Source organism: Thermobia domestica, chromosome 11 (assembly GCF_964235325.1).
Source record: "Thermobia domestica chromosome 11, izTheDome1.hap1.1, whole genome shotgun sequence".
Lineage (NCBI taxonomy): Eukaryota > Metazoa > Arthropoda > Insecta > Zygentoma > Lepismatidae > Thermobia > Thermobia domestica.
This window is the reverse complement of record NC_137464.1, coordinates 82,101,536-82,117,103: the sequence shown is the minus strand read 5'-3', so window position 1 is coordinate 82,117,103 and position 15,568 is coordinate 82,101,536. Positions and strand designations below refer to the sequence as shown.

Below are 15,568 nucleotides of genomic sequence, written 5' to 3'. Positions count from 1 at the left end.
TAAGAGTTATTAATAGTAAAATTATTACACCGCAAGTGCAAGTAGAACCTATTAATAAACTTTTAAGTAGAATTTCACAGTCCCATTGGTTCTCAATCTTTGATGCGTCTACCGCCTACTACGGCATAAGTTTACACAAGGATTCTTATCCATGTATGAGTTTCGTATATAAAGGCCGTCAGTATGTACTGACTACGCTTCCTCAGGGACTTAAGGCTTCTCCGTCAATTTTTCAACATATCATGAATCAATTCTTTACGGAAAAGACTCGAGACTACATTCTTTTGTACTTGGATGATGTAATGGTGAAAAGTCCAACTCAAAATGACCATCTTATCCATTTAGAAATAGTCTTTAATATTTTCAAAAAGGCCAACCTTTCATTGAATTTTAAGAAATATAAATTCCTTTTATCCGAAGTTAAATTTTTAGGCCATGTAGTGAGCGGAGATAGCATAAAAGTTGATTCCCGTTTAAACAAAGCTATAAGATGTTTCCCTGTTCCGAAAACTCGTAAAATGTTACGAAAATATCTTGGACTAATAAATTGACGGCGGAAATTCGCAAGTAATTTCTCTAGTTTGACTGGAAAGCTCTTTAACCTTCTTAAGAAAGACAGTAAATTTATCTTCGATGAAGAAACACTTCAAGCATTTTATAGAACGCGAGAGATATTAAGCAACCCTCCAGCGTTAGGTTGACCTTACTTTTCTCTACCATATCATATACAATGTGATGCTTGCATGGGAAATTTAGTGGGTCTGTTAGCGCAATATCCTCCAGGAGAGAGTGAATCGCGTGTGCTAGAATATGCTAGTCGAAGAGTAAAAGCCATGAGTTGGCATTATCAATTTTTCAACTCGAGTTATTGGCCATATTGTTCCTTTGCGAACATTTCGATCAATTTATTATTGGAAGGACCACCTACGTCCATACTGATAATGCTGCAGTCACACATGCATTCACGCTTAAGGGACTAGATCCTCGAACAACGAGAATACTACTGAAATTGCGAAAGTTCAATTTAATTTTTCAGCACTGTCCTGGTGATAAAAATTTTGTAGCCGATACTTTAAGTAGAAATCCGCCTGAGATATTGGCTGAACCAGAGATGCACTACGTAAATTTTAAAGAACAGCAAGCCAACGATGAATTTTGTCAAAAATTGAAAGAAAAATATGATAATCAGATCGAATCAGATAACGTTACAGTGTACAATGATTTAATATACATAAAACCTGTTACAGTGATGAAGTGGCTCTTGGTAATTGCACGTAACTGTATTGATGATGTGATTAAAATTATTCTTTCAGTAGGACACTTTAGATTACAAAAATGTTTTAGATTATGTATTGGAAGAATCAAAAGTCTAGTATTAAACAGTACATACATAATTGTACTGACTGTGCTGAAACTAAATTCGCGACTCGTGTAGTAACAAAACAAGTCTTTCATTTTGAGGCGAATGCAGCGCATGAGAGACTTCGGGTGGATATCATTATTAAATTGCCATCAAGTCAAGGCTACTACTATATTCTATCCATTATAGATATATTTTCTCGGTTTGTCAACTTTTTACCTTTAAGAAAGGCTCATACTAAAGAAATTATTACTATTTTAGAAAGGAGGTATTTTCATCTAGTACCATATCCTCGTGAATTCATCTCCGATCGTGGAGTTCAATTTATGTCCAAAATGTGGAAGGACTATTGTGATAAGCATAGTATCACTCATAAACGCACTTCTAGTTATGCGCCAAACTGGAATGGCATAACAGAGAGGAGCCATAAGGAGTTAAATAGATTATTTCGGTTGTGGTGTCACGATGATCAAGCAAATTGGATCCGGTTTTTGACGAAAGTACAGCACCTAAATAATTCATATTGTACCAGTATTCAATGTGCACTGGCAGAACATTTTCTGATCTATTCTGCGACGGAGATGTTTCGCAATTCTTTCCCGTGGCCAAAGAGTTTGGCGAAAAGAGATACATAGTAGTGTCCGGCGGAGATAAGAAAGTTGATAGCAATCAGAAATCAGGTCTCATGATACATGAAGGAACTTTGGTTATGTTAAAAACCCATCCATTATCATCTGTTCTAAAACATGAAACCGCAAAATGGATGAAAGTATATACTGGTCCATTTTTAGTACATAAGATTTTGAGAAATTGTGCTGTTTTACACACTTTAAAAAGTGATAGTGCTAGAACACATAATTTTCAAAATTTAAAAACATTTAATTGTACGCAGGAAAAGTTCGAACAATTACTTAAGGATTATCCAAAGTAATCACTATAGTGCGTTTCCCAACAGAAGTAGAATAAGTTTAGTGTGTATGTAATATTATGTGGGATGTTTAATAATTTTTTTTAGGATATATTAATAGGGTTATATTATTTTTGTGTAAGAAAAATTTTGCTCTTCAGTAAATCATCAACATCAAAATTTTTCTTCGGTCAGGCCCGAGAACTGTAACTTATCGTTACAGTGATTACAGAGAGAAAAAAATCTTTCCATACCCCCACTCTTTCCTTTTTTCCATATAGATTTTTTGTGTACTTAAGCATCAGCGCTTTGCCAAGAAAACAGAAATTTCAGTTAATAATTAAACGTAAAAGATCTGTAGCATCAAATTTTCTTTCTTTGAGATCATACTAGTACAGTTTATTATTTACTAATAGTACAGTTTATTCTTTATATTTATTAAGTTGAAATAATTACTAGCAAATGCTAGCAGTGATATTTTTCCTTCGTCGCATCTGACAGGTGGATAGAAGAAATGTCATTGGCTAGATTTTAGCCCCCAGATATCCAGAAGCTGAGAGGAGGAGATGTAGAAGCGTCTTTTCTTCGAATATCGGGGTTGGATTAACACACACAATGTTTCTATAGAAATTTTCAGTTTTAAAGTTTTCGGCGTACAAATATTTCGTCAGCTGAATATCTAAATCTCCACTGTAAGTAAAACAAATATGTTCGAATAATCAAAATTTACAAATAACCAGAAGTAGTGTTTTGGGATCGGAAATTTCAGACTTCATTGAATGAATAAGTTGGCAGCCATATTTGGACGTTATTGAACATGACTAATTGTTGAACTATAAAATTCTTCTGGTTTAATTTTTACTCTCGCTCACGCTTGATTCATGTATAAGGAAAGCAAATATAATTATTTTTTTGGATGTGACTCAAGTTCAAAATGGTAGGAAGTATTGTCTATGTGAAGTATGAACACGTAGCCATGCGGGGCTAAAGAGGGTGTTGAGTGCCAAAAAAGGGGTGTAATGTAGCTGGCCAAGTTTTCATTTCCTCCTTAGAAACCTAGGTACTACGGACTATATTCCTTGACATAAGTAATTTTTTAATATTTATAATAGAGACATCTCTAATAGACGACATGTTACATATATATATATATATATATATATATATATATATATATATATATATATATATATATATATATATATATATAATTTAAAGAACTTATAACTGAGGTTCTGGGATTTTGGTTCCGAAATAGGTTCATGATTTCGGAAGTCGTTTTCCATATTGCTGAGAAATTAGTCTCCATTAAATATACCTGTAATCCAATATTCATACTGGTTCCACATTATATTTCTGCAAGTTATAGTAAAATAGTATCCTTAACATCAGCTAGGCCTAGCTAATCACCAATAAGGAGAAATATTAATCACCTGCGTACGCAATTAACATTGTTTTTTTAATTTTGTTCATATACCTTGATGAGTTAAAAGAAACTGTTTATTAATTAAAAACCTTGAGTAGGAGATTTGTGGAAGTTTTTTTATATTTTGATGTATTATTTTTTATTTTTAATAATTAAGGTCCTTACGAGAATACTACTGTATAGATATACAAGCTTCTGTTATTACGAATTTAAAAGCTCTTACTATAATATTTTTGTAACTATCTTAATATACTCTTTTACTAGACCAAGACTGTACAGCAGTATCTGTTGTTGAATGTAATTATCAGAAATTTTGTTTCATACTGTAATACCTGTTTAAGACTTCTATTTAATTAAATAAGAATTTTTTTTGCAAATTGCTTGTTTTCACTTCAATCTCAATTTTCTGCGCCATCTCTCTTAATCAGCGATGAGTATACTGACGACATTTTCTGGAACTATATCTATGTTACAAAATTTTAACCTTTATTCGAAATAAATTGATGAAAAGATAAAATATTAACATTTATATTCGATGTTACCATGTAAAGTCAATATTTTTGTATATGATTTCCCTGTACGGGCGAGAGTACCTTCAAGGACTATGAAAATTTTCGTAATCAGTGAAGAATCCGTAGTAATAATTCCATCCCAAAAGAAAAATCCAACTAGTAGCGTAGGTAGAATATTTTTCAGGGGGGCCAACGAAGGGCCCAAGAAAATTCTGAAGGGGCCATCTCCAATAATGAAAAACTTGATTCACACATATATAATATGCGTGTGTGTGTGTTCAAGATGAATGTTTCCATCTTTGTTGTTCATGATTTTACTGTTTTCAAAACAGCGAAAATATAAGAATTTACTACCTCAAACAACCACCTTATACAATTGATTTCCATTCTAATATAAGTAGTTACTTAATCATGGCGTTTAAAATATTTGTAGCTGATGGATTTAGGTGGAACGTAGAAGCAGAGAAATATATATATATATATATATATATATATATATATATATATATATATATATATATATATATATATATATATATATATATATACTCAAAATCAAAAGGGAACAAAGTGCCTCGTTGAAATTTTCACTTATATCATGATGCTAGTTATTTTAAGAATTTGCTTATTATATACGAAGGCAGAGCTACCAGAACTTTAGCTGTACTTTCGAATCAAGCTGATATGCATACTGCTGTGTTAGGTTTTCACAAACAGATTAGTCGAAACTCCATTAAAATAAAATAAACTTATTCTATTTATTGTAATGATTTTCCTCACTCTCACAACAAAGAAAAACATTAAATATAACACTTCAAACACTTGTATAAACTATACACTTTCGTTACCTTTCTAAAACTTTGAATAAACAAGTATTATTATGTGACAACGCAAATTATTTTATGTAGTGTTAAACGGTAGAACGAACAGTATTATTTCAGAAAAGGTGGAAGATTATAAATTTCAAAAACAGCGCTTCATCTATATTGTTTTGTTAAAATAGCTAATTTCACTTGTGTGCTTGACAGCTGTAACACATAGAAGCATTGATCAATACCAGTTTGTAACAGTTTACTTTACAAAAAAAGTATGTAGTTTACTTAGGTAGTTAATAAAACTGCATATGAATACGAAAACAAAAGTATGATCAACCATGTGCATTTGAGCTTAGCGGTATTACAATGACTTCAGATTCGGAAGATGATGTGATCGATCCCTCGTCCACTTAGGAGTTTACCAAGACTCTTCCTTAGTTCACTAGCAAAATGTTTATGGCACAATTGATTCATTTCCCTCATTTGTGTTCTCTGAGCCTCGGATGTTTCAAAGCCTTAAAATACATTCAAAAGTAGTTGAAGTAACTTAACGCTACTATCCCGTAGTCGATGCTAAATTAATATTGTTAGTTTTGAGATTAGATATGAAGGCACAACATTAACTAGTAGACTTATATCCTGTTCAAAATTCACATCACCACTGATTTACTGTTCTGCATAATTCCTACAATGTAATTTTCTCGGAAATGGTTAAGCATATTTTGACGAAGAACAAATATAAATCTCCGATAAAATTTGGTATTCAGTAACTGAACTCACTGAATGGAGTCTTTATAGACCAGTTCCATAAACTCCTGATATCTCACTGATTACTAAATATCAGATAAGATAACGGGATGACACAACCTGGTCACGGGAGTACCTATCACTTTACACAAAATAACATTACTGCCGCGACCAACTACTATCATCTTGGTATCTTACCTGATGGTTAGTAATCAGGAGATTGTAACACTGGCTCTGTGATAAACTTTGGAATTTCTCTATGAAGTATCATTTTCGGAATTAAACTACAGTTGAATTTTTTAAAGGAAAGTACTTCTGAACGATTTATTTACAAAGAATCACTGAATTTTATTACATTTCCCCAGGCTTTAGTTAGTAGTATCGGTCCATCAAGCGCTGACTCCGTTTTCCTGGAGGCTGCTAGTATCGCTAGTTAACATTGTACCAGAAGGATTCTACAGAATTGTTAATGGCCAAGAGCGTTAGGAAACTAGACGTACTAAAGACAAGACCAGAAGGTAATCGAGAGGGAGAACCAGTATCGGTAGCAAATAGTACTTGCTCGTAGTATTCAGCATCTAATTTTTCTCAAACGATCGGGATGCGAACAACAGAGGGAATGATTATTTCACAAGTAATACAAACTTCTGCTCTCTTCTTTTATTGTTAATTAAAGAAGACTGCTCGATATAAGATGCTTTGAAAATAATAATAATGTCAAATTATTTAATGGATACTATGCATTTGTTCTATGTCGCCATAATCAATGGGAATTAATTACTTGGTGCACAAATTATAATAAGTAATGTACGAAAACTTCTTTCGTCCAACGCAAGTGCAATGTTGTTCTGTAGTGCATATGCACCCCACAGATTTCAGTGAATTAGATCTTGCTGAACTACAAGCAAAAACGAGTATATTTTACTCGGAACGCAGACTATTTAGTCCGGAGGCTTAAGTCAACTTTTTATGAGAATTGTGCATTTTGCATGTAAAAGCATGAAACTTGCTGTACGTGTTATTTATGTAGAATTAATAATTTTGAGCGTTGTAGGCATCGGCGGATTGGCCTTTGAGCCGCCATATTGGAAAATGGCGGTCAAAATTGGTTTTTAGCCAATAACTTTTTAACGGATAGTCCGATTTTAATTTTTCTTTTTTTGTTTTAAAGCTCGTTTTAAGACAAAATGTTTTTGTCATAACAAAGATTTCCCTAAACATGAAGGTTTCAGCACAATTTTTAAAAATCTAAAAATTTTTCGATCAAAATTGATTTCTTCATTCTATAACTTTTGTATGGTGCACAAAAACACTTTTGATCTCTGAATAAATGAAAAGGATAATTTCATGTTTTTTCCATTGATACCTGTTAAGCTATAATTTGAAATACGGTTTCCTCAGAAATCTTTACTCAAAATAAGAATGTTAAAGAAATAAAAGGCGCTCAGTTGTGAGACAAACGTTCTCTAAAGCAAACATGTAGTCTAGAGAATGAGTCAGAGGCAGTTATCCTCGCTTGTGCTGGAAGAATATTGCGCAGAGATATTCTTAATCATAAACATCCGCCATTTGATCGATCATTTTCAGAAAGATCAGTTCCTCCTACCATTATGAGTTTCCTGTCCATGGCCATGCATGAACTTAGAATTCAAAATGAGGAGGCAGCCAATGCATCATAGTCAAGTCTTACTCTAGCACAATTAGTTACCACACTTGCAAAGGCCGGCGTCATACATCTATGGGAAGTAGACATTCTCAAGCTCAAGAGACACCAGTCCGTTATTTTTAGGTAGTTATATTCACTCAAAAATGCGCTCGAAGGATTTGATTGATATTCTGTTTAACTTGGGAATATCAATGTCATATGATCGAATGTTAAGTTTGTCAGCTGATTACTCCGTCATTACTCATTTTTGCAACATTGGAGCTGCAGTCCCTCCAAATTTAAAGATTGATGTCTTTACAACTTCAGCAGTTGACAATATAGACCATAATCCCAGTACAATAAGCTCAGAAGGTTCATTTCATGGTACTAGGATTTCTCTTTTTCAGCAATCTGTAAAGACTAACACTGGTTTAAATCAAACAATTAACTTCACCATCAAGTCCAGCAAGGAAGTCGTGAAACTGCCAACAAGCTATTCATCTTTCCCTCCCATTTCGGTCACTAAACTAATAAGTTCTCCCAAGAAAAAAAAAATCAAAACTGTTGATCATTCATCAAAACAACTAGCATATGAAAATGTTGAAAGTGAGTATTCCTGGTGCTTGCAAATTTCAGAGCTTGTTGACAAAAAGGGAACAAATGAAGAAACAAGCACCAATGCAAGCTGGCCTGCGTTTCACAGTCAGAAGGAAACTTGAAATCCAATATGACCTACTAAAACTGCACTCTTTCCCCTTTTTCAAGACGATTCTAAGTCAGTTGTTATGTTATAACATTCCATGGATGTAATTAGAAAAGCTCCTGACATTACTAATCCTGGACAAACGCCAGTAAATTACGTGCGATCAACCATTATTCAAATTATGAAGGAAATACAATGGACTCGGATTAATAGCTACTGAGAGGATCATTTTGTTATTAAGTTAGTCTTATTGCACATTAAGTTAGCACTACTAAAGTGCATAGGAAATTCGTTAGACAGCAGTGGGTGGACTTCCATCCTGGAAAAGGCCAAAATTGCATCCTCAGGAACAGTGAACTCTTTTTTGAATGTTGTCCTCATAAAGAAGGCGTTACAGGCACATCAGGTAACAACATGCGTACTGTACAAGCTTCGGAAGGAAGCATACAAGAAATTTTGTAAAGAAAAAGACAAGACTGTAGTTACCTCTGAAGAATAATGGTGTTTGTCTCAACACGTCCTCAGTTCAATTTTTCGAACCTCATTCTCCAACCAGAACTGGAGATTTTTGCGTGGGTTAAAGCAATACATGAGGGAGATGTTAAAAAGTATGTCGGAACATTATTTAAATTTCAATGGCTTTTTCATGCTCTAGATCATCACAACTACGCAAGATATGTTGCTATTCATCTTCGAGACATCATGCTACTGCAGAGAAAACACCCTGAAGTATATCAAGAATTTCTATAAGGAAAAGTTACAGCGAACAAAACTGGTTGCCAGTTTTCTTGTATGCCTCTTGATGAAGCTTAAGAGCAGAACAATGCCATAGTCAAGGGTACTGGAGGAGCAATAGGCCTGACTGAAAATACAGATGTTCTGCTTCGGTGGATGGTTTGCGGGCCGGAAGTAGCACGCATTGTTGAGGAGTTCAAAAGCCAAATAAAACACCTTGAAAGCGACAAATGGACTTATCATAATAACAGGCCACAGAAACAAACCAAGTTTTTAAATAGAGTTTGTAACTTAATTACTACTATCAAAGAAATGGGAAACCCATTTGCAGGTACCAATGACGATTTGTTGGTCCTCAACACCAGGGAGGTTATGGAGAAAGAAGTTGTTAATTCCTTAAGTCAATAGAAAAGAATGGAAAAAAATTGAGTGAGAAGTTCTTCAAGGAAAGACTGATCGACTGTGAAAAGTCAGTTGATGCCCCTATGATTCAAACCAAATTCCAACTCGTCAACTGCAAGCATAAGAAATCAAATAAATCCAATACCTCCGCCACAATGGAGACTAAAACGCGAACGTCTTCTTAGAATTGTACATTGCTTGCCAGATTCGATAGGGAGATATTGATGATTTTTTTGCCACGAAAACCACATATATCCTCCATCGCTTTCAGATGATGGATCGTTAAACTGTAAAGGGAAGTCTGATTTGATGAAATGTTTAGAAACCGGAGGGGCCCCCCTTCCCAAGGAGGTCCGACAATGTACTTTGGTACTTTGACGTTTGCAATGTTTTATATATTTTTGTTTATATACTTTTTTGTTTGTAATTTTTCTATATGTAGCTATAACAGCACTTGCCCCCCCCCCTCAAACACGCATCCTGGCTACGCTACTGCTGAGAACTAAAGTTCAGAATATTTGTGCTATATTTTTTTTTTTAAGTTGCAATTTTACGCAATGTTATTTAAAAATTTCATGAAACTTTCTTTGTCAAGTAAAGCCATAGAAGACATCTTTTTTTTTTTCTTTAACCATTAACTGTTTTGAATATCATTTAATACTGCGAATCTTATGTGAAATATTGCTAAAACCATATTCCTGTTTACTGCCGTTGTGGACGAAGGTGTTTCCATTTTGAAAAATATTAATATGTTTATTTCGAAGTTTAATAATTTTTTTTCTTAATTTGAACATGTCGAATTATTAAATGTAAATAAAAATTCCAGCTGGAAAAATGTTTCTTTATTTCCTATAATTTGTACACGAATGCACCCTAGCAACTAATGGTAATTTAGTACGATTTTAATTTATTTGTGTATTTATGTATGGTAGGTTGATGTGATGGTGTGGGTTTATTCCGTTTTGGTTATAAAAAATATTTCAATACTGAATGATTATATATATATATGAGAGTAAAATCAATACCCAGCTTAGGCATGCACTAAAAAAAGTATCAGTCGAAATTATGAAGTAATATCAAATTATTATTACTCCTCTAAATATGATCTAGATATATACATATATTCTGTGCTGTATAACACAGAAGAAGATAGAGTAATCGTTGAAACGGTGACTAGTTAAAAAAAATAGTGAAATAGTTTAATTGCAAAGTTGGTTTGTAAATGTTTTCTCTCAGGGTTGTTCTTTTATGTGGATAAGTTAGATACTGTTTCTTTCTTCTCTTTTATTTTATCTTCTTCATTTTTCTTCTTCTTCTTCTTTCTTTTCCTTTCTTTCTTTCCTAGTCTAACGGCCATACTCATGTCATCTCATTCTAAAGACATTTCCTCTGAAATGTTTTATTTTCTCTTTTCTTCGGTGAAGTGGCGGTAATAATAATAATGATTTTTTAAAAAAAAGTAGAAAATTGGAGCATATTTTAGAATGATATTATGGGCGTGAGAACCATAACAAGTTTCGGTACATGTTAAGTAAACGTTTCTTAAAAACGTTCAATATTTTCCATTTCAAACATCCATTCTAACTATAACCACTGAGTACAGTGCCGTTTTTTTAAAATGACGTGCGAAATGGTTATTATTCATTTTTAAAAAAGAAAATCAAATAAATGTCTTTTCGTTACGACGAAATTCAATACTTTTAAATGTTAAATGTTTTCCAATACAATTAAACAATTTCAAAGAAAAGTTTCCTGCACATAAAGTTACTAAATATCACCTCCGAAATAATCAGGAAACGCTTCCAAGCAACAAAACTATATCCCAAAGACATATTAAATAAAGTAATAAAGAATACATGTAGTCATGCCGGTCCTAGGGAATTTGCAGCCCCGTGCAATGCAAAAGTATCATTTGCCGCCACCTCCTTCTCCAGAAAGAACAAATTTTAAAATCCATGATTTTAAGTATGCTACCCCATCATGATAACGAAGGGGAGGAAAATAACACTCACACTCAGAAAGGCCTAACCACTACAAATACAATCTCGTGTCTGTTTTTTAATTAAATAATAATCTATTTGTTAATGAAAGATAAAGTAAACATATCTGCACAGGGAAGATGCTAATTCCTTTTATAGAATGAATATCGAGCATCACTCTCAAGATATCAGTTTGCAATCCCACTGAAACTAGCTCTTTTATCTCTATTTCTTGATTTTTCTTCTACATCTGTTAAAAAAAATAATAAAGAACTGGTTTCCACCTTCAATGATAAGATCTTTCTTTGACAAAGACTAGTTTTTATATCAAAACTGTAGTAATTAACTAAATGGAACAAGTGTTTGCTATTGTTCGAGAATTGAGTTCTTGTATTAGACAACAATCAAGCGATTCATACTGGGATTTGTTTGATCATTTGCTTTAGCATTATCCATGTGACCTTAAACTATACGACCTAAACATGATTTATGAATGTAATATTCAAATAGAATGTCAGCTTAGTAAATTTAACTTAGCTACCATCATCATGAAGTCTGTTTCCAACAAGAAATATTTATTTTAAATAAAATAGTTATGACAGATTTTGCCGTCCCTCGAAACTTACCTCCCAGTGCAAATGTATGTGTTGCACATATGGAAGACCCGGCTCTGCACGTAGTGATTTTGGAATATTATACTGAAAGGCCGCCACACATGTGACCCAAACCTAACCAAGTTCGATTGCAAGTCCAACAAATGAAGCAAATCGTTGATAATGATAAGTGACTCTAATTTAAAATCTCCCACTTCTTGACCAGTTAAGTTCAACAAAAATACCTCTTATCAATAGAAACCTCCTTCATAAGACAGTTTGAGCTTACTTTCAATTACATGTCCAACATTTCGAAATGCATTTCAGCTTTTTTTTTTTTTTTTTTTTTCATAAATCACAAATTTTACAAATACATATACCTACTCTATAATACAAAACTACATTCAATTTCCATTTATTTTCAAGGAGTTCGGTGTTTCATCCAAATTCCTTCATATATTTACCCTTTATATTTCGTTCGTCCGTCCTGGAGACAAAAATCTTAAGAATTACTACAGCAATCATCATCAAAATTCTACAAGATGTAGAGATCAAGATCATTTCTGGAGCCGATATTCCAGGCGGAAGTGGTAAAAATTAACCATTGCATTAAGTCATTATTAAACAATGAACACCGTGCTAGAAGGAAGACTTTCACCCCATTTCCAACATTGAGAAGGACTCGACAGAGCAGTTAAAGACCCCGAAGAAAGGGCACTCCCAGAAGTGCTTCCAATCGTGGAATCAACATTGAAATAGGTGCATCGCAACCCAAAGGGAGTGTCTTGAAGTTTGGTTCATATTTGAGGTAGGCTTATTACTTCGATTTACTGTACTTTCTGATGGCACCTCGTATATATTTATCCAGAAAGAGTAACGAAACGAAGGGACTTTGTATACCCTACAACTTCACGCCCCCTTCTTCCCGCCGTTGCTCATAATTACATTGCAGCATTGAGGGAATATCGGCATCTGAAAGAAATGAGAAGAGGACCGCTATTAAGAAATGGCTTAAATAAGATGGCATTGAAATTCGAGACAACAAATGAGTTGTGTATGGATCCAGGAAGAGTAAGACGATCCATTCTAATTGCATGTGCCTTCAAGAAGAGCAAGACAACCCATTCTTACGGTGGTTGTTGGCTAGGTTGCTGTGGCTGTTGTGAACCAGGCAGCATGTGTTCCATATTCCACTACCAGTGCTCGAGCGGTGTCACAGGAATTTGCCATCCCATGTCAACAGCGAGGAAAGTTCTTGGGTCCATTTTACACTGGTATCCTTACTGGAGTCACACAGTACAGCAACTGAAACCCCAAGATTCGCCGCAATGCTTTGGGTTTGCCCTTGGGTTTTTTTTTTTTTTTTTTTTTGGCATTGATGGAAGTGGACGATATGTGACCGTGAAGTATTCTGTGGACTGATGAGGCGCATTTAACACTAGAAGAGGCAGTGAACATGCAAAATTGTCGGGCATGTGGCTCGGATAATCCGCAGGTTGTGCAGAATCAGCCATTACACTCTGTGTACGTGACTGTGTAGTGTGGATTGACAGGAAGGTTCATTACTGGCCATTTTTCTTTCAGAAGATGACATCCCAAGGAGTTGTCACCTGTGTCGTGAAATCAGCATGTTATATAGACCTACAGGCACAAAACTACTTGGGGACGACGGGGAAACACCAGACATTGGTCGCCACATGAAATATCTGCTTCGTGAAACCTTCACTGCTGATTGCGTCATCTCCCGAGCATAGGCGGAGTTTGCCATAGCATATTGAGAGGAGGGGGGCATCCAAGGGGTCTAGGTAAAGGGTATTTAATGACTTCAACGGCTTTACTGTCATGCTAATAGTTGGTATGATATGTAAAAGATGTAGTGGAAAAGGGTAAAATAAATAAAGAATTGCATTAATTTTAAATCTTTAATAGTTAAAAAAAAGTATTAAACGAGTATTGAGTTAAAAGCATTAAGTTAAGGATTTAACTTCTTTATTAGTTAAAACGTATTAAACGATAAACAAAAACATTAAGCCATGACATTGAAAATGATAGGTCTAACTATTGCATTGAGAACTTCGAGAAAAACTCATTTTTAATTATTGAGTAAATGATCAATACTTTGAGGGTTTAGGCCTATTTTTACATAAGGGTTATCTTTCTTTTTTCCTTTTTTGAGCTGTAGATATCAACCAAACTCTCTATATCCAATTTTCTTACAACATCTGATTCTGAGTATAGGATCATTAAGTTGTTCATCCTTTCTTGGCCCATAGTGCACCGCAACCAATTGTGAATCCGCCTCATTGCTGAAAAGGAACTCTCACAGGTGGCACTATTTGATGGCAAAACGAGAGCAATCTTCAAAAGGATGCCAAAACTTGTGTATGTCTCTGAGCTGGTCGTTAATACAACTTCCATTAATTTTGCAACAATTTCTTTTAGCGGGTTTCTTTGCAGATCTATACCAGAACTTTCCATAACTCTTCTTAAAACTACCATTTCTGCCTTTAGTATATTTCTATCAACTTCAGGTATAGAAAACATTTTGATGAATGATTCTGCTCCAGCTTCATCTACTCGGATAAGCCGTTCGCTGGCATCAGCTATTTCCAAAGCTTCGCCGCTGAACCTTCTTTTAAGCTCTTCTGTTAAAATGTCTAGCAAAGGGTAATAAAAGTCAATTTTGTACTTATTTTTGACAAATTCATCCCTTTTCTGCAAATTAGTGGTTTCAGGATACATATCATCTCTATCTCTCTGGCCTACTGAACTACAAATTACAAAATCATCTAGGGTTTTCGATATCACTCGAGGTCGTTTAGACTTGGAGCTATTATCTGTAGCTATACCACTCTCATCTTTGTTTTGAAAAATCCTTAGGTCAAACTCGTTATCAAAAGCCTTTATGTCTAGCCATTTCTTGTCCCATGAGACTTGGTTTCGATTGTTAGTTAGCTCTTCGATCACACCCCTAGCAACATTTGAATTTTGTGCAATTGATGAGTCAGCTTTTTGTAGAGCTTGGCTAATTACATTGATTAATGGCAAGCACTGAGGAAACACTGACAAACATACGATAAAATCCAGTGAGGTTACAGACGAAAGCAGGCCCTTTGCTTCAGGGTTTTTGGGATTCCTTATGTCAGAAGCTGTAGCTGTGAGTGCAGCGATAACTGCGGAGTAGTTTCTTTTTACAGATAAAACTGAATTGGCTCTGCAAGGCCATCGAGTATCGCTTAGTTTGTGAATTTCATGAGGTCCCGGGCTGGTAATGTTTAGCTCTCTCTGAACTATATGAAACTCAGCCTGTGTGTCAGGATAGCTGAAGTATTGGTACAGACATTGCATAATGTTAAAGAAATTGCAGCTTAAATCGTTGTCCTTGCAAGCTGCAACTAGAACTAGGTTTACTTTGTGGGCCAAGCAGTGGACATAGATTGCGTAGGGGTTTTGTTTTCTGACGATAGCTTGTAAACCATTGTTTATTCCAGACATTACACTCGCTCCATCATATGCCTGGCCAACCATCAACGCACTTAATCCAATATCTCCTATTTTTTTAATATAACATCAGCTAATGAAATAGCAGACCTTGAAAGTGACACATCTTCAATGGCTATTATTCTTTCTTTGATCTCTTGTCCTACTAAATACCTGACGCAATTGCAAAGCTGCTGAGTTCTATGAGATTTTGCTTCATCTACCATTAGTGCAAAAAATCCAGAGCTATTTATTTCGTCTACA

The 15,568-nt window shown here is 34.6% G+C and overlaps 1 protein-coding gene across 1 annotated transcript; it reads right to left on the bottom strand.

The window, feature by feature from the left end:
* Nucleotides 1–13,963: 13,963 nt before the first annotated feature.
* LOC145665191 (zinc finger MYM-type protein 1-like) lies at nt 13,964–15,352 on the bottom strand. Its single transcript, XM_081732475.1, has one exon. It carries the CDS (start codon nt 15,350–15,352, stop codon nt 13,964–13,966), a length of 1,389 nt encoding a protein of 462 aa, XP_081588601.1.
* Between the last annotated feature and the right edge of the window lie 216 nt (nt 15,353–15,568).